General features: G+C 33.2%; 1 protein-coding gene across 1 annotated transcript; it reads left to right on the forward strand.

Moving 5' to 3' along the window:
• Nucleotides 1-579: 579 nt before the first annotated feature.
• Nucleotides 580-26,092, forward strand: HELRODRAFT_185119 (hypothetical protein; the record flags this gene model as incomplete). Its single annotated transcript, XM_009029352.1, has 17 exons — nucleotides 580-623; nucleotides 796-1,009; nucleotides 5,047-5,395; nucleotides 8,222-8,328; nucleotides 9,282-9,382; nucleotides 18,488-18,622; nucleotides 18,826-18,943; nucleotides 19,264-19,356; nucleotides 20,065-20,161; nucleotides 20,327-20,378; nucleotides 20,710-20,766; nucleotides 21,227-21,286; nucleotides 23,134-23,212; nucleotides 23,712-23,768; nucleotides 24,366-24,508; nucleotides 24,907-25,200; nucleotides 25,222-26,092. The coding sequence occupies 16 exons, from the start codon at nucleotides 583-585 to the stop codon at nucleotides 24,935-24,937; spliced, it is 1,734 nt and encodes a 577-aa protein (XP_009027600.1). The 3' UTR covers nucleotides 24,938-25,200; nucleotides 25,222-26,092.
• Between the last annotated feature and the right edge of the window lie 1,089 nt (nucleotides 26,093-27,181).

Below are 27,181 nucleotides of genomic sequence, written 5' to 3' on the forward strand. Positions count from 1 at the left end.
AGACAAACAACACTCACACAGACACACACACACACACACACACACACACACACACACACACACACACGTGCTTTTACTTTGGCTATAACTTTATTTATTTATTAAACATTTATTACACTAGGTCCTGTAAACAAACGTGTCTGATATGCATGCAGTAGATGTTTGGTGTTTGCATGTAGATATGTATGTATGTATATAAACATAGTTACGCATACATGTATATGTATATAAATATAAATGTATACTCTTTCAATGTGCATATATGAAGCCTTTATTTTGATGTATAACATAAGCATATATGATGAGTTGAATGTGAGATGTGAATAGCCCTATGCATTCATTGGTTGGTTCATTTATTCATTCATATTCTTCTCCTTACTCATCATTAGGTTGTTGTAGTCTTGTTCCGTTGTTTCCCATCCAGCTTGTTATCCGCTGTTGTTGAATTTCAAATTTAAATGCAGTTACAAACATTGTATATTCAATTAATTAATGTAATTTAATTTGATATTTACTTATTTCTATTCATTCAAATTTTCGCAAAAAAATATTAAGTAAATTTGTCATTGCTTGTTATATTTTATGTTGCCATTTCGGATTATTAATGGTCTTACAATTCTGCTGAATAACCATCCTTTGATGTAAAATTATTATATTATTATTAAAAGATTTAAGATATCTTAAGAAAGGATAGGATTACATACTGCACAGAAATCATTCTGTAGTAATTTATATATAGAATTTAATAGGCATCAAACAACTTGGAGCCAATAAATAACACAACACATTAAAAATAATGAGTAATGAGATCCAGTCGTACATCTCAAGTTCCAGTGGAGGTAAGAACAGACTGCCAGTGCCAAAAAAATCCTTCAGGAGTCTGTACAATCAGGATAGAACTGCACTGAGTCCCACTCCGAGCAACACATCAGTGCATGCCAACAGCGAGTTGTCCGATCACAGATCCGACAGTTCCTCATCCCTGACCACTGACAGTGCCCCCATCGACAAGACTGTCGCCGTTAGTTCTGTTGCAATTATGAACATATATAATGGGTCAAATATAGTTTGCCAAGTTAACGAGATGTTTTATTATCATTTTTCTTCAATTCATTTCATTGATAATATAATATATTATTGAATATAAGTATTAATATGAAGTATGCATATTGAGATGGAAATTCTTCTTTCTACCCTTATTGCTTATATTCCATTCACTTTCATGGTTTTTTTCAAATGAAGTTCTTATAACAACTAATTTTTCACTTGCTATTGTGCTACAGTTTTCCCATTAAACTAATATTTTTATACAATGAATTGGTTTTATTCATATTTTCCAGGCATCATAAATTTACGTTTAATCGGGTTTCCAGTTTTTCATTTTGCAGCTCACAATATTATTATTAAAGCAATTTTCATCTGGCTATTGCCACTAAATGAAATATTTTATTCACATGTTTTTTAATCTTATTTTTATCTGTTTCTTTCCCCCCACCCGATGTAATGGTGGTAAGTAATACAAAAACGAAACGAAAACGAAGTAAAAACGAAATAAGTAACATATATACTTAATTCTCACATTGCCAACATAGGTCATCTTCATCACATCCCATCCAACGCTGACTGATTGAGTGATGCATTCGCAAATTATGACCAGGCTCAAAATCCAAGTTCTAAACACTTGAGACATATTATCCCTAAATTATTTCGTTACCTTTTCAAAGCTGATTTTTAATTACATGTTTAATGTTTTATTTATATTATTATCAGTTTTATATTACTGAAACAGTTCTAGAAATTTTATTAAATTAGTGTGGAATCATAACTCCATTGTTATTGTTTGTGTGATTATATTTATGGTTATGTTTATTATTCTGACCATCAACGCAACGGTTTATGTACACTACACATACTGCAAACAAAAAGGCAATCATTGGATGAATGTTTTACATCGAAACACGTGTACACGCACACACACACACACAGATAAATATATATATATATATATATATCATATATCGTAATTCAACATTTGTTATATATATATATATATATATATATATATATATACACGCACACACAAACACGCACATACATCAATACAATCACATACATGTTAGCAACACATAAATTTTTACTATTATTTCTATTGTCAGCTGATGGCAGAACCATTAAATATCTTGTACTATTTGTTATTTGAAAAAAATTAAGAATAAACAACAAATTTATTCATGAACGGATATTTAAAAGTAAATAAATACTCTTTGCGTGTGTGCGCGTGCGAGTGTGTGTGTGTGCGTTGTGTGTTTGTGATTCACCAATTTATTACTTATTAGTTTCATTTTTATTTATTATTAATTATGTTTTTTTAATTCAGCTGGGTTCAATTTTTTCAAAAATTAAACTTTTTCCACTGTTAATTTTTGTTTATTACAAATTATATATCGTAATTCAACATTTGTTATATATATATATATATATATATATACACGCACGCACAAACACACACAGACACACAAACATTCTAACGTTTGTGTGGGGTTAAAGTGAAGGATAGGAGGAGTAGTACAGAGCTGATGTCAATGATGGGACTGAATGAGGACATTGTGACATTGATAAGGAGATCGAGATTGCGGTGGTATGGACATGTGTTGAGAAGGGATGAAAGGGTCGGGATTAGGCGAGCTTTGGAGTTCGAGGTTGAAGGAGTGGTAGGAAGGGGTCGTCCGCGATTGGGATGGAGAGAGCAGGTGGAGAAGGACAGGGTGAAAGCGGAGTTGCGTGATACTGAGGCGAGTGACAGATGTGGATGGCGTCGAGGGGTATTTCGGTTTCATCATAGGTAGCCAAACGGCAACCCCCGATCTCGGGGAAAATGCTGTCTAAACGTGTGTTGTTGTTGTTGTTGTTACAAATTATTTGGATGCATTTTTTCTAAATTTTTATTGGCGTTGACAGTTTTAACAGCTTAAACGAACTTTTTATATTTAATCTTCATGCTAGGACTATATATCAATACAATTGTTTTGGGGTTTCATTTCACACATATACGAAATTGTCTAATGATTTAACTTAATTTTTGATAATGTTTCTTCAATGCTGATAGTGGGCAGCACGGTGGTTTAATGGTAAAGTGATTGTAATAACAGAGATTGTAATAAATAAATAAATAAATAAATAAGAAAGTAAATAAATATAGAAATAAATAAAGACATTTTTGCATGAATTTGTGAGTTTGATGTTTAATAAATAAATAAATGAATAAATAATACTTTCAAATGTTTACCATTAGTGTTTGCAGTAAGCTTATTTAGACGCAGTTATAAAATATTCCTAACTTTTCATAGTTCTATCAGTTGGAACACATGACTAAAAATTTCAGCTACACCATCTCATAATTGTTATTTAATTAACTGCATGCAATTATATAAGCTGCTGTGTGTGTTTGTTTGTTTGTGTGTGTGTGCGTGTGAGTGTGCGTGTTATGGCATTCCATTAACCTTTTTCATCCTCAAAATCATCCACGTGTTCACACATCAATCATCATCGTCTTCTTTTTCTTCTTCATGAAAGTCTTCTTCATCACTATCATCATTATCACCAGCAACATCAACATACTTGATGTCAGCTCATCTACATATGAAAATTATATCACCACATTGGTCATCAGTATTGTGTTAATATTTTGTTACATTAACATTATCATAAACATTATCATAGACTCCATCTTCATATCAACATAACCCTCATTATCACCATCAACATCATCATTTTCATCATTGTCGGCATCATCTGTGTCATCACCATAAACATCACTGTCATCATCACCATCAACACCATCTGTGTCATCATCAACATCACTGTCATCATCTTGTCAGAATTTTTTTGTTGAAAGAAGTCTGTGACTTGTAAGCCGACAATATTTTATCTTTTTGAGACTTTGAACTTTTAATTATGACTTCTTTTTTTTCTTCATTTATGGTAACTGGTTTAAACAGTCTCGTGTAAGTTATAGTTATTATTAACTATAGTTAGCTTTATGCTTTTGAGGAATTATTTTTCCCTTCTGGTAAAATGTTTTTGTTCATTTTTTATGACCCAAGTATCACGTATTGTTCTGGTGATAAAAAGGCAGTAAAAATAATGTTGGCCTATTAAACGAATGCTTATGAATCGTTAACCTTTCATAATGGAAACGTGGTTTATTGGTTGGTTGGTTGTTTAAAAATTTATCGTAAGTTTTCGAAATAAAAATTAAAACAAGATGAGTCTATTATAAATAAAATATCGTGATGGTGGACGGTGGATGGTGCGTATGTATGTAGATGTTATGGAGCTCTGCTTCTTTTTGGCCTTTTTTTTATTCTGATTTTGTTGATGTTTTTCTTTCTCACTCTTTCTCTCTTTTTCTCTCTCTCTCTCTCTCTCTCTATATATATATATATATACCGGAGAAATTGGTGGTGGTGGTTATTTGGGGTTTTGCAGTCACAGGTCCAACAGCTCGCTGGATAGTCTGACAGTCTGCGTCAACCAGGATTGACTGTTGAACAGTTTCGCAGGGAACTAAACGTTTTTCTTCATCCATCAATTCCACTAAGCTTAAAAAGCGCTTTTGAGTAATATTAAAGGGCGCTATAAAAGTTCTCTAATAATAATAATATTAGTAATAATAATAATAATAATAATACACATAGATATACATGTTTAAATGACTAGGTACATGCGCATGTTTGTGTATATAAGACCACAAAACTTTTTCCATTATGGTGTTTATGCTGTGATTTGTTTATGCAGTCTTTTTATTTTCATCATTATCTTCAGAATCATATCCTATTTTTTCTGTTGTGTCATCTGTTTTCATTTTGTCGTTCGTTTTTCATTTGAAACTCTTTGAAACTTGCTTTTATACCAGTTGTTCAAAATAAATATTATTTCATTTGAATGTTCGCTACTTTTATTAAATATAAATATTTTTAACATGCTTATTAACAATTTATTCTTTTTATTAATAAAGATGACATTAAAAGTTCATTTCTTGAACAGTCAAGGAAAGAAGCGAGAGAAGCGTTTTTGAAGTCGGAGCCCCTGGGACTCACAAAGAAGTATGAAGGTCTCTCTGTGAGAGATTCAGACCTGCCACCCCCAACAGCAACAAATCATCATGATCTGCCGAACGGTGCCCAAAAAACAACAGCAAGCTCCTCGATCACAAGCAATGGCACAGCACCGAGCACAACATCATTCATCCCTCCGTCTGCCAATCAAATTTCGTCATCGAGCAAACTTCGATTGCAGAAGGAGCCGGATACGTACGTGGGGTTTGCCAACCTACCAAACCAAGTCTACAGGAAGTCTGTGAAGAAGGGCTTCGAATTCACACTCATGCTTGTCGGTCAGTTCATTTGTTTCTATTTTTTTAGGCGTTTTAAAATTTTTCATTTTGTTATTCATTGAAAAGTTTGTCATCCTAACTTGGAACATTCCTGCTTCTAGTAATTTATTGCATCAAAAATATTCATGGACATGAGGTGTGACTGCAGAATGAATTGTCATCATTGGTGTGGCAAGGAATAATCTGCTAATCATCACAAGCTTGGTTGTTTGCTGTAATGCAAAATCAAAACTGTGGGCAAACTTTGAAATAGTTGGAGGTTGAGAAGGACCTGGATGCAGGGCAAACGTTTGAAATTGCTGGAGGTTGTAAAAGATCTTGATGCAGATGCTCTTCTAAACTTTCGAAATGAGGTCAGGGCTAGGGTTAGTGAGGGCAGAGGTTTGTGTGAGAGTTTTTACATGAAGAAGAAAAATGTAAAATGATGAAGGTAGAAGGTAAAAGATGTAATGAGAAGCTATTAGAAAGATCGGAGGATCATGAACTGGGGAGATGTTTTATGAAACGGTGTTGTTCTGCCTGCAGTGTGTCTGTCATCTGGTTTGTTGTTGATGTTGATGATGACAATCGATTGGATTAATAGAAATAAACGCCATTAAGTAAATTCAGTTGAAACAAAAACCCATTTTCATGGCTGCTAGTAAATTTCAAATTCAATTGTTAAATTAGATTTCTGTAATTTCTGTAACTCCTGTATTTAATTAGCAAGAGCATGGTGCAGGCAACCAACTAATTACATAAACACTATCCTGCTGTTGTTGCTTCATTAACATAATGCCTTAGACTGATGTAACGTTACCTATTGTTACGATATAACATTACATTGTTATTTAGTTTTGCAACATTATGCGCTTGTTATTCATTCCTTCTCCATCCTTTTCCTTGTGGTTTTCATGCAAATCACTGTTGTGGATTCATTTAGTAAAAATTCACTTTTAATTTATATTTAATTTCACTTATATCTGCATTTGAATGTTTAAATTATAATGATTATAATTGTTAGCGCACGTGCTGATACACGCGCACGCACATACATTTTGTCATACTGCAGATAACAGCAATTAACAAAATACCCAAAATAAAGGAAACGCTAAACAAACTTTCAAAATGTTGTCGAAGCAAACAGTACCTACTTAATGTTGGTGGGTGCATGTTACTATGTACATGAAGCTACTTTTTACTGGTAGCACTGTACATGCATCCTACCTCAAACAGCGTGTCTCAAATTTTACCCACGCAAGCAATCCTAACTATCTCTTGCCTTTAATACAGTTGTATTATTTGAAAAACAAGCTGAGCTGCATGGACGTGAGGCAAATTTATAGTGATCCTCAAATTTTTAGTTTCACAAATTATGCATGCGTTGCCTTCTGGCCAATAAAATAATTAAGAATAATCATTATGTTGTTGATTTTATCAGAGACTTAACTAACTAAATAAGTGTGTATGGCTATATTCGTGCTGCATTTATTTATCTTGCAATTTTTCAACAATTTAAACCATATTTTTGGTAAAAACAACAATGGCTGTAGATAAATATTTTTGTAATAAAATTATTAATAAATTCTCTTTTAATTAATTCTCAGAGTGACCAACAACGTACACGCGGGTCATGTGAATACGCGTGAAACCGTGCATCACACTTGTTGCTTGCGTGTGATATATCTGCGTTTGAACTCGGCCACTGCAACAGTAGTACCTTGCGCCTTGACCATTGCACATTACACCATCTCGCTGCCCAATGATACAGCTGAGAATTTGTAGAGAGTAATAATAATAATAATAATAATAATAATAATAATAATAATAATTGTTTGTTGTATAAATACATTTATCAGAATAATTATGTTTATAACATTAGCTTGCTTAGCTTAGTTATAATTTAATTAATGCAGTCAGTTGAAGCATTATGCATTATTAAGTGATTAATACTGCTACCTACCTGCACATTGTGATTTACCTCGTCATCAGCGTCATCAACATCACCACCATCATCATCACTAACATCGTCATTATCATCATCATAATCATCATCACCATCAGCAACATGGTCAATATTGTTGTTGGTTATTATCAACTAAATGTGACATAGTCATGTCTGTTAGTTTCATTCCAAAAATGATAATTATTTATACAATTATGCGCAGACCAGACACCCAACAACCCATCCTTACATAAGAAGAAAGGAATATTTGTGAATGTTCACATCTTCATCGTCTTTGGTAGCGTAAAAAGTTGAATGTTTTATTATCCTGTGGCTTACATCTCTTTGTTGTTCAGCATCATCTTGAGAAATGTTAACAATTCTAATTTAATTTTATTCCTACACTGATGAAACACGTGAAACCGATTAATGCTTTATATAAACAAAGCTTGCTTGATTGATGCGGACAGACCACATGTTGCTTATCTGCTCCTTATTGGCTCTTTAAATCTCAATTCTACGCAATTTTTATTAAACTGAAAATAAAGTGGTAAGTCGGTGATTGAATGTTTATTTTTTCGTCAAAATTCTCTTTTAAGTATTTCTCAGAGGCACCCAAAACAAACACAAAACTCGAATTTAGACTTTTCAATATCATTTAAAATAACTTTCTTACTTAAATAAAAATCCTCTAAATAATAAATTTTTTCAAACTATTTAAAAAAGAAACATTTTTGTGAGAACTTAAATTGTTAAATAAAAATAGAAAGAGCTCGTTTATTTTGACAGCACGTAGTAACGCCACATAACATGTGTATCATTGTGTATCACCATTGTGTATCATTGTGTATCATTTTTTATCATTATTTCATCGTTTTCACCGAACTACATCCACATAACAGGTGAATCGGGCCTGGGCAAGTCTACCCTGATCAACTCCATGTTCCTGACAGACATTTACAACAACGAACATCCAGGACCATCCAAACGACCCAACAAAACTCTCAAGGTTGGTCGTGTGCTGCTATTTGTGTTTCGGCAAGTGCCATGCTATCTGATTAGGCGTTATATGGATCGGTGTCATTGTTTACATGAATTGATGTAATCGTGTACATGAGTTTAAGTAATCGTGTATATGAATTGATGTTATCATATATGCGAATTGATGCAATAGTGTATATGAATTGATGTAATCGTATATATAAATATATATATTTATGTAATTTTGTTTATGAATTTATGTAATTTTGTATATGAATTCATGTTGCTTTTTATATGAATTTATGTAATTTTGTATATGTATTTATGTATTTCTGTATATGAATTTATGTAATTCTGTATATGAATTGATGTCTCAATGTTTAAATCACATTGCTTCAGTTAAAACTGCCATCACTGTTTAAGCATTCGCTCTTAATACAAATCGCAAATCAGACTAGACCAGACACCAACACCACAAAGATATGACAAGCACAATGGTTTTTGTAGTCTTCATTCTGCCGCTTGATCAAGATTCATTGACATTTGAGAAGTTTTGCATTGATATTTGAGAAGCTTACATGTTAATAAAGGCATAAATCATTTGTTATTTCGAACATGGAACCAGCATGATAAATGACAGATCTACTTGTGGCGATGTAGTTGCCTGCCTCTGTGATGTAGTAGTTGCCTGTCTCTGGGTCAGCTGGCATTTCTGCTTGCAGTTGTTGAGTAGTAATAACAATAATAATTTATCATCCAGTGTGTAATCTCTTGTGATGTTGTGGCAAAGATAAGATAATCTTGATGTTGTAACTGCAATAATTTTATTTTCGTAATAGTACAAGTTAAAAGAAACTTGAATTTCACTTTAAATAAATGCACCTTATTCACATAAATTATCATACAACTTTAATAGGTTTCATACATAATAACAATAATTGTTGAATAATACTATAATTCCTATGCTACTATGATTGTCAGGTTGAGAAGATGAATGTGTTGTTGAAGGAGGGTGGTGTGCAGTTGAAGCTGACCATCGTGGACACACCTGGTTTCGGAGATGCCGTCAACAATTCTAACTGGTTTGTTTTGGTTTTGTTATATTTTTTCATACGCTTTCATGTACTTTCATGTACATTTTTGTTCTTCAATCAATCAATCTTCGTTTAGCGTCCAGAGACTCAGTTCCCCCCGAGGTAGGACGTAGATTTTTGTTCTTAATGCTAGGAAATCAAGTTATGGAATCAAGTTCATAAAATAGAAAACAGCAATTGACAATTTTAAAAAGTTTTAAAATTGTTAATTCCAACAATAAATATAACGACGGATGAAATATGGATATATGATGTTAGAACAAATTATTGAATGATTTGGAATGGCTGCATGGCATTTACTGTTCTCTCATTTTGGTTTGAATAAATCTAGGAGTAATCTTATAAAATTTATATAGTGTATCCATCTGTTTATCTAATTATTTATTTATTATAAAACCACTGCTTTTTATTTAATTTCCCGATTCTTACTTAAACATGTACTAGAATGTTTTTATGCAGTTTTGAAAATTTCCCAGTCATGTGCTGTTGTTTTTTATTTAAATATATTTACAATAATCCGCACAATTGTTTTCATGTTTGTTTGTGGTTGTATCATTTGAAGTTTACAGCTCATCTAACCACACACACACACAACATCATTCTTCATCATTGTCTGACATCATTTGCAAATTTTAGAATAATTTATGTTAGACAGCGTTTATGGAATGAAATTGATCATTCCAATTTTATTTCATTTGTCTTCCAAGTTAATCCAATCTTTTAATGCTTAATTTTTTTTATAATTCACGTGAATCTAGCTGAATAATCGTCAATAATATTTCATGTAAACAATTTTTTAACCTATTCCTGATTGATAATAAATGGCATTGTTCATATTAGATAATATTGGCTATGGACTGTAGTGCATCAATGAAAAAATCTAAAAATTATTTATTTCACCATGTTATGATGCATCTGCCGGTTGGTGGCGTAAGGCAATTTTTAAATACTATCTGAGACATCAACTTACACATAAACACATAAAGTACTCATTCGATCTATTAGATATAAACTACTTTAAAACACACTGCTAATGTGCAGTTTTTAATGGTCTAAACTTCATCCTGATTTGGGTGCTGTCTTCAAATAGGGGCAAATCATTTAATCATTAGCTATTTAAATTATCTCTTTAATTATTGACTGCTTGTTAAACACATCCAACTGAGTTGTGGATCTCCAGGTTTTTGTTTGTGTTGTCTTTTCTTATTTTGCTAGTACCTGTACATTTTAATTTCAACCTTTTAATCTTTTTATAACAAACAATAACTTTATTCTTTCCCGATTGGGTTCGTATGAACTTTTGTAGCAGGTGTCCCATAAAATGTTTCTCATTTGCATACATGAAAAAGTTGGATGTTTTCATCTGTTTCATTATTTTCTAAGTTTATATTCTTGCTAATTAATATAATAAATAAATAAATAAGTAGACAGATAAATAAATTTTATCAATGCATCTGTCAATCTTTTTTTTTTTTATCACAAATTCTTATAACCTCAAACGCCACTTGAAATAATATCAAACAAAAACATGATATTGGTTTGGCGATTATCTTGATGGCTTTGATACAGTTTGAGTGGTGAAGGCAAGATAGAAATTGTAATGTTCTATTAAGTTGATTTATTTGACTGTATTTCTTATTTCTTCTACTTTTTTAAGTAACAAAAAATTCTGTTTTCTATACAAACTTTTTGATTCGTTTCACCTTGAGCATTTACAATGCATTTAAATGAATTTAAACTTTGAGGAAAATGTAATGCAAAACTATAAATCTAACTCATATTTATAGAATGCCAAACATAGCAGAAAAAATTCCAAATTCTAGGAGTACACACTCAATTTTTTTAAATGAAAACATAGTAAGCCTAATATCATACATTAAGGACAAACATTTTCAACAACATCTCGTTGCCCTCCGCTTTTCAAAAAAAAGACCAAAGGCCTCTATATAAAACATCGTAAAACTGCAGAAAAAGAAGAATTTAAAATGGGATATTTTATGAAGAATAACTATTGTTGTCTCACATATTTTCTATAAATTGGCAATGGATTATAAACATTAACACAAAATTAATTTTTTTTAGAAATTTGTTATTTAAATAAATTGCAACGGCCATGTCTTAGTTCAGGTGGATTTGTTTTAAAATCAGACGACTTTTGATATGCCATTTGAAGTTAAGAACAGAAATCACGTGGCGCCATGTTCTTGTCATTTGTTATCATTAAGTTTTTTTTAAAGATTTCTTTTGAGATTTATTTAAAATGTTCTTTAACGTTTTCAATGTTGACTGCTGATGTACATAGTGCGTTCTTCTGTTGGCCCAACAAACTAGACTGATTTTTTTTTGGCTTCCATTTTATTTCATTTGTTTTGATTTTGATTTTATATTGAATTGATCATTAATGATCTGATTAATGAAATTTTTAAAATTCTTGAAAAAGATCTTGTAAGTTCATTGAATGCCCATATGTTAAGGGATAATAATAGTTTTGATGTACAATTGCCACAGCTACACAATGCAAATGATTTATAAAATTAGTTGTAGCCTTGTGATACAATCAACCATATGACAAAATTTTTTCATTTTTGTCAGTAGTACTTACAACAGCTAACAAAACTTAATTATTAAGAACATTATTTAATTATTGTGCATTTTCATTTTAAAAGTTTACATTGCACTGATAAATTAATTTGGTCTAGGATGATTTATGTTGCATATTTTTGTTCAGTTGAAATAGGATGATGGATTTATTTTATTTTTTTGTGATTGTAATACCCATCATCTAAAAACTTATCTACTATGGTTCTATATTTAGTACAATAAACAAATAGAATGTTTAGGAAATTATCATGATTATTTAAATGGAGTAATAATTGAATGGTAAATTCAATCAATCAATCAATCTTCGTTTAGCGTCCAGAGACCCAGTCCCCCCCCCCCCCTCGAGGTAGGACATTAGGATTGGATGAATGGTGAATTGTATTGATGAATTAAATGTGATGGTTACATAGGTGTTTTGTGCCTACCTATCAATCAATCAATCAATCAACCAACCTATCCAACTACCTGCACACCTCCATGTTTACCTACCTACCTCTCTATCTACCTACCTACTTACCCACCTACGTTTTTATTCAACTTTAATAAATTGCTAATTTACGAACCTATTTGAATGCTGTTAATCGGCCAAGAGCAAGACAATCTGTAATGTGATTGTTTACAGATTCACACACGCTTCGCACACGCTAAAGACAGCCACGAATGCTTATACAATGCTTATGTATGTCTCCGTTATAAGCATTCTGCATTAATTTAAATTCATGGGTGAATCGATAAGTTTATCATCAAAAGATGAATAAATTTGTTTGTTACCCATTGAATGTCTTTTGTCTCTGTTACTATTAAGATGTGCATTTACCTAATGTTCAATTCGAAAGTGAATGTAATGTGGTGAGAATGTTATATGATTTAGTTGGTCATAAAATTATAAAAAAAATGCATATGTAAAAAGTGTAGACATGATGTAGGAGCATGTACTAGTTACCAGATTAAAAGAATGTGCAATGTGCATTTTGTTGTATGTATATGTTGGAGTCTTGTTCTTGTGTACATGTGCATGTACGGAATTTAAAGAATGTATGCATTTATTTGCATCTCCAAGCAGAGATTGCTACAATTAATTGATGTTAAATGAGGAACAATGCTGATCAATCATTCCATGCCTGTTGTTCGCCTGTTTGGTGTTTTTATTTTGTTTCCATCTTTTATAATGGATTGTGGAGATATAATATTTGTACGTGCGTGCGTGCGTGCGTGCGTGCGTGCGTGTTTGTGCGTGCGTTACTCAAATGTATAAATAAAAATAATTTAGAAACGATGTATGGTGATAAGCATTAATGTAGCATGTTTCCAACGCTGTTGGATGAGTCAGCATCATCATCATCATCACCACCATCTGGATCTTAAGTGTGTGCTCTTCATTTGTTGAGTTGAGATCAGATGCATCGACTAAGTTGAACTGTCTGAGTACATGCATACATTTGTATGTACGTACATGTATAGTACATACACGCATTACAATTATACACACACATTCATAGACACAAACACACATACATACGTACGTGCATACATACAGGCATAATACATACATACATACATACATACATACATACATACATACATACATACATATAAATGCCGCAAATTAAAATTTGATTGTGCTTCACTAACTCTAAAAGAGTTGCATTGGCTGCATGTTAAACAAAGAACCATGTTCAAGTTGGGTGTAATGGTATTTAAAAGTTTGAATGGTTTGGCTCCAAAATATTTCGAAGATTAATGTATTGGAGTTTCATCTATGTCATCACATGGGCGTCTAAGGTCTGCTGATTCAAACACGCTGTATGTTAGAGATCGGAATCTGAAAACAGCAGACAGAGATTTTGCAGTTGCTGGGCCTGTTTTTTGGAGCAGCCTATCTATCGAATTACGTTTATCTGGGTTTTCATTAGCTGAGTTTAGAAAACATCTAAAGACATAACTATTTGGTAACTCCTAATGATTATGATCCTAGATGATGGCTTTGCTTTCAACATTCTATTCCTTAGCTATTAGCAATTTCTACGAGGAGAACGTTGGTGAGAAGCAATTATAATTGGCGCTATATAAATTCAAAATTCAATTCAATACATACATACACACACACACAGTATGCTCCATGGTGGATAAGATCCGTAGGACAACCACTGGTGACCTGCTAATAGTTCTCTCTCAAAATAACGTTGATGGAGGCCTAGGTCTGTGGCAAACTATTTCTAACATCATTTGAGATGAGGCAATGATTATAAACAAAGGATCCCAAAAAGATTTCGAAATGCAAGATCTAGACGATGTCACTACAAAAGAGGATATTCTCACAGCTTTGCTAAAAGCGGCCGGAAGAGATTCTTCTATTCAATAATATTACGATAGATGCTATAAAGTCGTTGCGTAAAGCATACCAAGGCACATAGATTGCATCGATAACCCTGGCAACTCCGATCGCACTAATGATAATGGGGTGAACACAGCAAAATAAAAATTGGCTACGTTAACTGTAGAATCATACCAGTAAAGAAGCCAAATAAATGCTATAAATGCTGGCATTACGGACACCTAGCAGCACAATGCAAAGGTTCTGTAGATAGATTCAAACTTTACATTTGGTGTGGAAGAAAAGTTAGCAAAATTTTAAATTGTTAAAACGAGGCCCAATGCGTTTTATTTGTTGAAGAAAACTATTCGATAAATTGTGTTTACGTTGCTGGTACTTGCAGATGTAAAGTCTGCAGGAGATTAAAAGAACAAGAACTAAAGTATGAAGATATATACTGCAGCTAAACCTCAACCATTGCGGTTTCCGAAGATGTAATTTGTGTAATTGTTTGCATGACCAGAAAAATAAAGGTTTTATATCAACGGAAAAGAACAACTACTCTGAGCACAGACAACACAGCATGCATCGATGGCAAATGCAATGGGACTCTGCAACAGTTGGTAGGTGGACATACCGTCTTATACTTCAAATAAATGTTTGGTTAAACCGAAACCATGGTGAGGTTAACCTGACGCAGATGCTTTCGGGGCCTGAATCTTTCTTCATCTTTTCGGGCATGATGTTTCCTCAAAATACCCATTCTGTCCAAGAGTTAATGAAGATGCTAAGCATGTATTCTTTAAATGCCCTCCGCCTCAACATTTCTAGAAAAAATTTAGAAACTGTCCTCCAACAAAAAATCCAGCTACATTTTTCGTTATAATTAATTTATAACATATTTACTTTCCATTTTTAATGTAATTAATTTTTAACATTCACTTTTTCGTTTTACTCACGAAAATATACCGGATGATAATAAAATGAATACAGGGTAACATGATAGGTAGTAAAAGTTTGAATAGCAAGGTTAGGTTACATACCAAGTAGAACTCATGCCACAACATTTGCAAGAGAACATCTACATGAAAACATTTTTTCTGATGTAACAATTTTTTTTCTTTTGAAGGCCAAATAAACAAAGATGAAAACAAAACCTGGCAGCAACTAAGGCTGTGGAGGAGTAAATATTTTTAAAACTGAAAACTTCAAAAGAGAATTAAGACTAGTCTTAATTAAAACTGCTTTTTATGATTTCTTTCAAGTTTTAAAGCTCTCTCGGTTGTTTATTTTAACGTATCTACTCGAGTGTTTGAAAGCATTTAACTCTATGTTCGTTTTCTTATAAAAAGTTTATACATAAATGTAAGGGTGCAATGATGTGATGATGTGCTGATGATTATTTTGAAAAATGTTCTCAATTTTAAGTTTTTGTGCTGAGTGGTGCTAAACAAATAAACTAACATTTACTCATGTTTGCACCAATGCCAATAGTTCAAATAAAATGTGCAAGTACCAAGTATATGTGCTTTTAAGTGCTTGTATGTATGTGTGTTTAGTATGCACGCATGCATGTATGCATGTATGTATGTATCTCTGCGTGTGTGTGTGTGTGTGTGTGTGTGTGTGTGTGTGTGTGTGTGTGTGTGTGGTGTGTGTGTATGCATGTGTTAACAAAAATTTATAAGGCTGGTATGTATTTATTTATGTGTGTATGTATGTATCTATGTGTATGTATGTGTGTATGTATGGATACCTGTATTATATATGTATTATACATTTGCATGTATGTACAGTACATGGGATCATATTTTACATTACATATATCGTGAAGGACATATATTTTCACGTGTTGCACCAGTCTGCCTGGTTAATGTTTTTTATATGCTCTTTTTATTAAACAAGGAGAATGATTCATAGTTTAATTACTGCTGAGCATTTGTTTTAGCCATTGTTGGTACTGTTAATAAATAATTTCAAGTAGATTTACATGTATGTATGAATATTTTTTCACTTTTTAACAATTTTTCCTTTCGCAGTTTTTGCGTGACTGTTATTTCTTAAACTTATGTGTTATTTTAATTAGTTGTCATCGGCTCTATTTAAAGACGCGTCTCATCGCGAGACCGAAACGCACAAAAACATAGAACCTAAGCTGTCTATCTTCTCTATTGTGGGTTTCTGAAACGTGTGTGACTCCGTGTGCGACTTCCCTATTGTTCTTATTAATACGTTATTCGCGCGACATTACTCAACCATTTCTCCAATCATTATATTCTAGCAACAAAATGTCATCTGCTCTTCGGGGGACATTTTACACGAAACCAATTTCCTGCACGTTTAGTATTAATTAGAATCAATTATAATTCATCATGTTTTCCATGTACCTACCACACCAAATCAGAAGACAAAATCCAAAGACCTTAAATATTTTCAATTCTTATATGGGCTACACAACTGAGATATATATTGCTCTGATAAGTGACAAACATCTTCCTGTTAGCGTCGAATGATTAACGTGATCAATATCGTGATGAAGTGGTGACGTAATATGCAAATTTTCATAGTAGGCTATCGATTGTTATGACTCACATTTATTATTATAATTAATGTTAATGTTATTGGTGATGACAACAGGAATGATAATGATGACGTTGATGGTGATAGTGATGATGACGACGTTGGGGATGGTGGTGACGGTGATGCTGATAATGATATGGTACGGTAATGGGCTCGTAAATAAAAATACACACAAAAACATCAAAGATCTTGTTTGTTACAAAAAGTTAATGAGAATTTATTTGTCTGTTTGTTTGTCTGTCTGTCTGTTTGTCTGTCTGTCTGTCTGTTTGTTTGTTTGTTTGTTTGTTTGTTCTGCTGTAAACAAAATTCCTTCATGTTATTAACATCGGAAACCTCAATTTCTAATTCGTTCCAGTTTTAATAATGAATGAATGAATGACCTTCAATGGAATGAATGAAATTAAATTGAATTGAATGAATGATGTTAAATTGAATGAATGATGTTGGGCTGAATAAATGAATGATGTTGGGTTGATGGAATAAAATCCAAATGATTGATTGATTTGAAGTTCAATTGAATGAATGAATAAATGAATTAACGATTGAGTAAACGATTGAATGATTGATTGATTGATTGATTGATTGATTGATTGATTGATTGATTGATTGATTGATTGATTGATTGATTGATTGATTGATTGATTGATTGATTGATTGATTGATTGATTGATTGAATAAATGATCGAATAATGATTGAATAATGATTGAATAAATAAATGAATAAATGATTGAATGAATGAATAAATGAATGAATGATTGAATGAATTTGTTTGTATGTGTAATTAATTTGTGGTGGTTTATTAACCTAGATTGAAACCATTTTGCTCCTGATGTTGATGTGGTTGTTGCTATGTTGGTGGTGATGATTTGTTATGCATGATGACGCTGGTGAAAGTGATGATGATGATGAAAGTGATGATGATGATGAAAGTGATGATGATTATGATGAAAGTGATGATAATGATGATGATGAAAATGATTATGATTATGCTGATGAACAATTTAATGAAATGATGAAATTAATAAGGATTGTGGTGACGATGATGGAGGCGACACTGATAAAGATGTTGGTGTAAAAGTGATAGAGATGATGATGAGGAGGATGATGATGATGATGATGACAGCTTTGATGATAATGATTATAATGATGATGATGATGACAGCCTTGATGATAATGTTTATAATGATGATGATGACGCACCGGATTTTCTTGATTAGATTTCGAATAAAGATACCTGTATGTCGTAGCACATTGACGTGGTGATGTTTTGGTAAAGGCACCTACTCCTGCTTTGATGCTGTGGCCTGGTTCGATTGCAAGCCGATACTCGTCCATCTCATGTAATATATCATGGGATATATCGTTTCACGCACATGTTAAAATACGCTGTGTGTGTCTATTAATGTGTTGTGTGTGACTCTGTGTATGTGGGTGTGTCTGTGTCTGTGTGTGGTGTATGTCTTTCATACCTCTGAGTAAATTATAGTAAGAGGGAATGATCTTTAACCTTTTAATTAATAATAATAAAAATACTACTACTACTACTACTGATAATAATAATAAAATAATAATGACGATATTTTCAAAAAAACAGTTGGCAGCCGGTGGTAGAGTACATAGACAGCCAGTACAATGCCTTCCTGAACGCTGAGTCGAGAGTTATAAGGCAGGTATCCGAAGATACAAGAGTGCACTGCTGCCTCTACTTCATATCTCCCAACGGACATGGGTGGGTTGTTGGCTGACTGGTTGGTTGATTGGTTGGTTGATTGATTGATTGATTGATTGATTGATTGATTGATTGATTGATTGATTGATTGATTGATTGATTGGTTGATTGGTTGGTTGGTTGGTTGGTTGGTTGGTTGGTTGGTTGTTGTGTTGATGTCGTGACGTATTCATGATAATAATAAAGAATTCGCAACGAAACAGCTTGAGGCAGTTGGACATCGAGTTCATGAAGCAACTGCACGAGAAGGTGAACATCATCCCCCTGATTGCAAAGGCCGACTCCATGACTGCCGAGGAGTGCAAGACTTTCAAGAAGACTGTGAGTGTGGTGACGATCTGTGGTAGCGCGTTTCATTGTGATGGGTGGCGCATCGCGTCGTGTCGCGCGTTGTTTTGCTGCGTAGTGTGGTGATGGAAAGATGCAAATGTTGTCGTGCTAATGATGTTGGTGATCTTCGTGATGTTGGTGATTGTGATTATGTTGCTGAAGTGATTGTGTGGATGAGATGGAGAAGAAGGAGGAAGAGGTGTGGTGGTGGTGGTGGGAGGAGGAATGTTTCGGCGGCTCCCGACTGTTCCGATTTCTATTTTATCATTTCATCCAATCGCTTGCTCCTATTTTCAACTGAAAACTTTCAGATTATGAACGAAATTATGCAAAACAAAATCAAAATCTACGAATTTCCTGATTGTGATGATGAAGAGGAGAGGAGGATAATGAAGAAGATGAAGGTTGTATTGAATGGATGTATGAATGGATGGATAGACGGAGGATGGATGGATGGATAGACGGAGGATGGATGGATGGACGGATAGAATAAGTGATTGAATGAATAGACGAATGAATTAATAACTGGATGAATAAGTGAGCAAATGAATGAGTGAATGGATGAATGAACAAATGAATGAATGAACATATGAACCAGGAAATGAATGAAGAGCGAACAGATGAACGGATGGTGGCAAGGGAATTAATAAAATAAACAATAAACAAACTTTTTAAATCAATAAGTGCTTAACGATAATGGGCGACATATTTATTGCTAGCAATATTCTCAACTCAGATTTAAAATATTATTTAAAATATTTTTTATAAAACGCGCAAATGGTTTTGAAATTGAAAATATTGAAGATATTGATTTGATTTAGTTAATATGTTTCCACTCAAGTTCGCAGCCTGTGGAAAGTCGCCAGCATCTGCATTTGAATGAATGTTTATTAGAAGATGAATTTAACAAATAAATTATTTTTATCGTTATGTTGAGGTAAAAATTAATTCAATAGGCATTGAATGATGATGGTGGTGATTATTATTGTTGTTGTTGTTGTTATTAATATTATTGTTGTTGTTATTGTTATTATTATTATTAGTTTATCTAAAAAGATCATTTGAACGAAAGTTTTTAAAAAACGAATGAATGAATGAACGAACGAATAAAGGAAAGAATCCCATTCGCCGTGGTGGGGAGCAACATGGTGGTCGAGTGTAATGGCAGGAAGATTAGGGCCAGGACGTATCCCTGGGGGGTCGTTGAAGGTGGGTGGTGGTGGTGATGATGATGATGATGGGAGTGGTGATCACGATGATGATGAGTTGATTGTAAACTGAATCCTTTAATGATATGCCGCCTATTTGTTGTAACCGTAACTCGAAACAAGATCATTTGTTCTTGTTATTTATTGTTTTTCACAATTTCATCAGTTGAGAATCTTGAACACAATGACTTCACTGCGTTGAGGAACATGCTTATTAGGTCGGTTGGCTGATTGGTTGGTTGGTTGATTGATTGGCTGTCTGTTGGTTGGTTGATTGGTTAGTTGATTGATTGATTGATTGATTGATTGATTGATTGATTGATTGATTGATTGATTGATTGATTGATTGATTGATTGATTGATTGATTGATTGATTGATTGATTGATTGATTGATTGGTTGGTTGGTTGGTTTGTTTGTTTTTTGGTCGGTTGATATTTTTGTTGTTTGTTTGACTGGTTATTATATTATTTATTACTTAGCTTATGATTGATTAACTGATTTGCTGCTCGATTGTACGATTAAAATTCTTAATTTGTTGATCATGCAGAACTCACTTGCATGATTTGAAGGACGTCACCAACAATGTACACTACGAGAACTTCAGGTGCGTTGTTATTGTTTGTTTGTTGATGCTGCTGTTGATGTTGCTGCTGCTGTTGTTGTTGTGAATGAGGTTTTTGTTGTCGTTCTTGATGTTGCTGATGTGGTTGTTTCCAATTCTTTTGATGTTGCTACCACCGAAGTTGTTGGGCAAGATGGTTTGTATGTTCATACTTTGCTTGCAGTAGTCGCAATACAATATCTATGTAGGGTAATGTAAAGTTGCGTTGCCTCCAACAACAGCCTTCTTCATTTTGTATGCAATGATTTGTCCACGTACGTAATGCTTGTTTGTTAGCGTGTATATGAAGTTGTAAAGGAATGAAATGCTTCATATGTATCGGGATATTATGGCTGTGCTATTTAGCAATGTAATTAAGTACTTGTGCATCATTAAACGTCATCATCATGTTCACCACCCTTCATCGTCATAATCACCACTATCAAACACGTCATGACGTCAGGTATGAACATCTTCTTGCTTCCGTTTCTTCAGACGGCAAAAGTAAACCGATGCTCAACAAGTTTGTTCAATGTTCACTTATTTGTTTGTTGTTTCGTTTGTTTGTTTGTTCATTGTACTTTATTTTCCTTGAACGTTCAGTCTAGCAACATAACGACGCATAAAAACCTGCTCATCTGACTTGAAAGAGCCATCCACCAGTTTTCACTGCGGTGCAATGAAATGCACTGCCACTGTTGGTTGCTACTTTTTGATATTTTGAGAGGTCGGGCCTGCATGACGTTCAAGACGAGGATTCTGTTTTGTTTTTTGTTGTTTTAGGGGGCTGTGTGATGAAATTGTTACTAACGCAATCCAATAGAAATGTGACAAATTTTTTAAAGTTAGACAAACTGCAAGATAAACAAAAATTTTAACGACGTGGTTAGTTGCTCGATTGATTTAAAACTCCGTAATTGATACATCACTTGGAATGGAAAGTAAAAGCCAAAGCATGAAAACACACTACAATTTGAAACTTCTCCTCAAATTCTTATCAATGTTAAAAAGTTTCGTTCAACTGTTGACGTTGAAACTGGTAACACTGACACATCAGCAGCAAAAGCAAGGCTTAAGAAATGATTAACAACGTTCCAGTATCAGTTTTTGTTTTTTCATGCGTGCTGTGACTACATTTTGAATCTGAAGGGAACATTCCCCTTCGATGTATCTCGCAAGTTTCAATTGTGGGGTAAGGAAGTGTGAATGTTTCGTGCTGGGAAAATCAATCCTCCAGTGAATTCATCCAATCATCAATATAGAAATTAAAAATTATTTAATTTGAATTTGAGCGCTTGTATATTTTTGCAGATTTTTGCCAATAATATTTTAAAATTCTTGTAATCCTTATAAGACTTGAAAGTTCTCATTAGTTTTCTTCAATGTTATTAAATTTATACCATGCTGAGTCGAAACATGCTGAAGCACGTTGGCTGTCATTTGGAACAACCAATCGGCTGTTCGAACATCCGACTAATCAACCTAGCAACTAACTTATCAACCAACTTATCAATCAATCAACCAAGCAACCAACCACCTAACTTATCAACCAACTTATCAATCAATCAACCAATCATCCATCCAACTAACTTATCAACCAACTTATCAATCAATCAACCAAGCAACCAACCACCTAACTTATCAACCAACTTATCAATCAATCAACCAATCATCCATCCAACTAACTTATCAACCAACTTATCAATCAATGAATCAACCAACCAACTAACTTATCAACCAACCTATCAATCAATCAATCAACCAATCAACTAACTTATCAACCAACTTATCAATCAATCAACCAATCAACCAACCGACTAACTTATCAACCAACTTATCAATCAATCAACCAACTAACTTATCAACCAACTTATCAGTCAATCAACCAACCAACTAACTTATCAACCAACTTATCAATCAATCAATCAACCAACCGACTTACTTATCAACCAACTTATCAATCAATCAACCAACCAACTAACTTATCAATCAATCAACCAATCAATCAACCAACCGACAAACTTATCAACCAACTTATCAATCAACCAACCAACTAACTTATCAATCAATCAACCAACCAACTAACTTATCAACCAATTTATCAATCAACCAATCAACCAACCAACTAACTTATCAACCAACTTATCAATCAATCAACCAACTAACTTATCAACCAACTTATCAATCAATCAACCAACCGACTAACTTATCAACCAACTTATCAATCAACCAATCAACCAACCAACTAACTTATCAACCAACTAATCACTCAATCAATCAACCAACCATCTAATCACTCAATCAATCAACCAACCAACTAATCACTCAATCGATCAACTAACTGATAACCCAACGAATAAAACTACTCAGGAGTCCGATGCTTCAGATTGAAGAGGAAAAGATGGAACATGCTGAGAAGTTGAAGAAGATGGAGATGGAAATGGAGATGGTAGAGATTGTGCTTATAGTGGTGTGACGATGATGATTATGTGATGATTTTGGTGAAAAATGAGTTAATGATTGAGTTGATGAATGGTGATTGTGATGATCATTGACATCATTAGTAATCATAACCAGAGATTATGCATTAAAAAAATATTTTCTTGTTATAATCATGATAATAATTGTTATTATTATATAATTATTAAATATCAATAATTGATAAATATAGTTATTAATAACTAGCTATTCAAATTGTAAAAACAGTATATTTATCGTTTATTGCAAATTTGATATTTCATTGGCTGGCGCGTTTTTAAACATGAAAAATATTTTTGTTATCATTGTTTATCTTTACATATTTAAAAACATAAAAATTTTTATGTTATCATTGTTTATTTTTACATATTTAATTATCATATTTCCCCGTCCAAAAAGGTTCTCTAAAATGCCACAACGAATGATTCTATTTAAGATTTATTGTTTTGTTATTTTTTTTTCATCCAAAGGTGTTTGAGGCAAAAGTTAAAGAGAAGCAAAACAAAATTAAAGAATCCGACGCTGATGTGAGTAAATTTTGTGATGTGCTGTAATGTGATGTAGTATGGTGTGACGTAAAGTGATGTAGTATGATGTCATGTCATGTGATGTAGTATGATGTCATGTTTGTATGTGTTGATGTCATGTAAAGATTTTTTGATGTAACAGTAGAGTAGTGTTGATGTTAGAGTTAGGTGACTTGATGTTGTTAGCGACGTAGTGTAATGGTGTAGAGTTAAAGAAGTGGACTGAAACAGAAATGGTTGTTAGTTTATTTAAATGGAATGTTATTTCGAATCGTCGTACAATTTTTTTTTTTTTCTCAATTTTCCACCGTGTTCACCAATTTCAATTTATGACGATCCCGGCAAAACTTCTCACATTTCCAATTCATTATCTTCTTTTCTAAACAGATTTAAAAATGTTAAATTACTTTTCGGTATCTGTTTACGTTTCTTAATAGTATCTGCTTCTTTTAAATAAACCTTGACAGAAGTTTCAAAATTCGCAATATTCATCCAATAATTTGTTCAGGCAATCATTACGTTTTTTTCGTTCATTCGATCCATCAGCCATCAAATTCACCTTTCATTATGCATTCATTCGCGACATTCATAATTCAGGTGGGCAAGCGTCGAGATCAGATGTTGAAGAGTTTGAAGCAGGAAGAGATGGAACTGGAGGAGATGAGGGAGGCTTTCGTGAGGGAGAGAGATGCTTGGGAGGAACAATACAGGCAGATGATGATGGAAGCTGAAGCAACCGGGTCAGTCTTCGTGTTCATGTTGTGTCACATTGCTGTTTGCTAATGTTTTTGATGTGATGTTGTTGTTATTAATGTTGTTGTTCTCTTCATAATGTTCATTATTTTTTTTATTTTTGTTTATTGTTCTTTGCTGTTCTTGACATTTTTAGTTATTTGGTTGTTCATAATTATGTTGTTTTCGTTGAGGTTATCACAACAAACTCGTAAGACCGAGCTGCGAGTTTTTCGTTGTGTGAGTGAATTTTTGCCGTGATCATTTAGTTGATGTGTTTCATGGAAAGTATGAACAACGCAAGTGTGTGTCGATTGTGGGATTTTATGTCCCATCCAATTTCACTGAGGAAGAATTTTATTGCGAGATTATTATCGTTAACTTGATATAATGCTTTTGTTCACAGAACTTTGAAGAAAAAGAAAATATTCAACTGACAGTGAAACTGACATTTTATCTCAAGCGATAACAATCAGTTTTTCATTTAATATATTTTTTTAGTTTTTATACTTCAGAATGCAATTAAACGTTTTAAATTTCTTATAACACCGTCGCCTCCACGTCAATATCTATGGAATGGAACAACGTGAACGCGATCCAACCAGGACCAACGTGCCTACATCATCTTTCGTTCATTTAATTTCTCATGGTTAATGTTAAAGGCTATATACTGATTGATCGAATTATTCCTTATTATACAAATTATTTCAACGTGCGTTCAACTGTTCAACTGGTCATTCGTTATATTTAACATTTAAATATCAAAATATTTTTGACCAATTTATTGAATGTTGTCCAGATAAGTTGTCTTATTTATCTGCTCTAATGTGCTTCAACATATTTCACTTACGATTCCATTGAAATACATAGATGGTAGCCATTCAGCCAGCGTTCATACGTGCCTGTCTGCATTCATCTACTTATCATCCAGTTTAGTCGTATATTACTCATTCACAATAGCCTTCCACATGTTACTCAGTGTAATTTGGTTCGTCCGTTTAATTCTGACCGATCAATGTATTTATTTTTAAATTATTTAATGATCAATATAATGAACTTGTTACCATATTAAATTGTACCTTTCTATAAATCCTTAGTGCATATGTATCTTTTATGTACGTGTTTTTTAAGTTTTTTTTCATTGCATGTGTGTCAGTGTGTGTGCAACACTAAACCGCTTTAAGACTGAATTACTAACACCACCAGATACGCTGTATGTGTGTGCCCGCCTGTCCAGATTAAATACATTATATTACATGCATCGTGTTTTATGTTTAACTATAGTTTCGAAATCCATGTTTGAAAACATTACGATTATGTATTGGAAAATGTTTAACATTTCTAAATTTGTATGTAAACTTCAAACGGTTTTAACGTTGAATTTTAATTGATTTGTTGTTTGCTGTCTCATTGTGAATTATGTTTGCTATCATTTTCGTTAGTGAAAACTTTGTGGATGCTTCGAGCTTGTTATGTTTTAAAATGACAAATTTTATTTTTTTAATCTTACCGTTTACTACGTTTCATTTATATTCGTTCATTGATGTGTAAACTGTAACGGACTAAATAATCACATTCGTTTATGTTCTGTTCGTTGTAGTTCGGTGAGTAGTTATGAAAACTTTGAAAAATTATTCATCGGTAATTATAGTGCAAAGAAACGTCTGAGTTGCTTGTTTTCAATGAAGTTAAGGTCGTGGAGTTGGCGATAGACATTCGTCTTTATTGCCGACAGCTTATGTGAATACACGTGTTTCGTTCGTCTCATTGCATGAGACGAACGAAAATCCCTTGCATTCAAACTCAGTCTCTGCAACTCATTCCCAGACGCTTCTAACCATTACGTCCATTCAACATATCTTCAGCTTATGTTAAAGAAATTAATTCATAATTCGCAAACACCCAGTGGCGGATTTACGCACAGGCACTGGCCTAGGGCGGCAAAATTTGAATGTCAGTGATTTTAAAATGTTTAAGTTGAAAATTGTTATTAAAATTTCTTACTCTACTCAAAATAATGCTTTTTAATTAATTTAAACTCTTAAAAATCAAAAATTGTCATTCGTTCTGATCATTCAGTTGGATAAACCCATTTTTTTTTAAATTCGCCATCTTGCCATGATGACGTCATATCTGTAGTTTAAAAAAAAAGTAAAAATGAGTGATAGTTGAAAAAGATTAAGTGAAATGGAAGTCAATATGCAAAACTGCGGAAGGACGAATTAAAAACAAAACAGATTTGGATAGTACGAAGAAGATCAATGAGTATTTCCGTCGGTGGTCAGTTCAGATAAATTTGAACGATGGAGGGAGATACACTTGTACTCCCGCAACAACCTGTTCGGCCGTGCGGTCTTCTTCATGTTTAAAGCGCGTTAAAAATTATTTGCGTACAACCCGTCGTTTTTTTCCTCACCCAAATAATAATGTCAAGATAACGAGATCCGCAACATTGAACAAAATGTTCACTTCCGGTAAACAAAATAGCATTGAAAATTTTCAAATGTTTCCGCTTTATCCTCCTATGAATCGAGATTTTTTTCATTTGTAATACTTTTTAAAATAAATATTGTAAAGACAGCATTAAATTTAGGTCCATATGACTAATATCTCTAAAACAAATTTTATTCAAATATGATCTTATTTTTAAATTGTGCGTTCACACCATGATATATCCATGG

This window comes from Helobdella robusta, assembly GCF_000326865.2.
Source record: "Helobdella robusta unplaced genomic scaffold HELROscaffold_6, whole genome shotgun sequence".
NCBI classification, from domain to species: Eukaryota; Metazoa; Annelida; class Clitellata; order Rhynchobdellida; family Glossiphoniidae; genus Helobdella; species Helobdella robusta.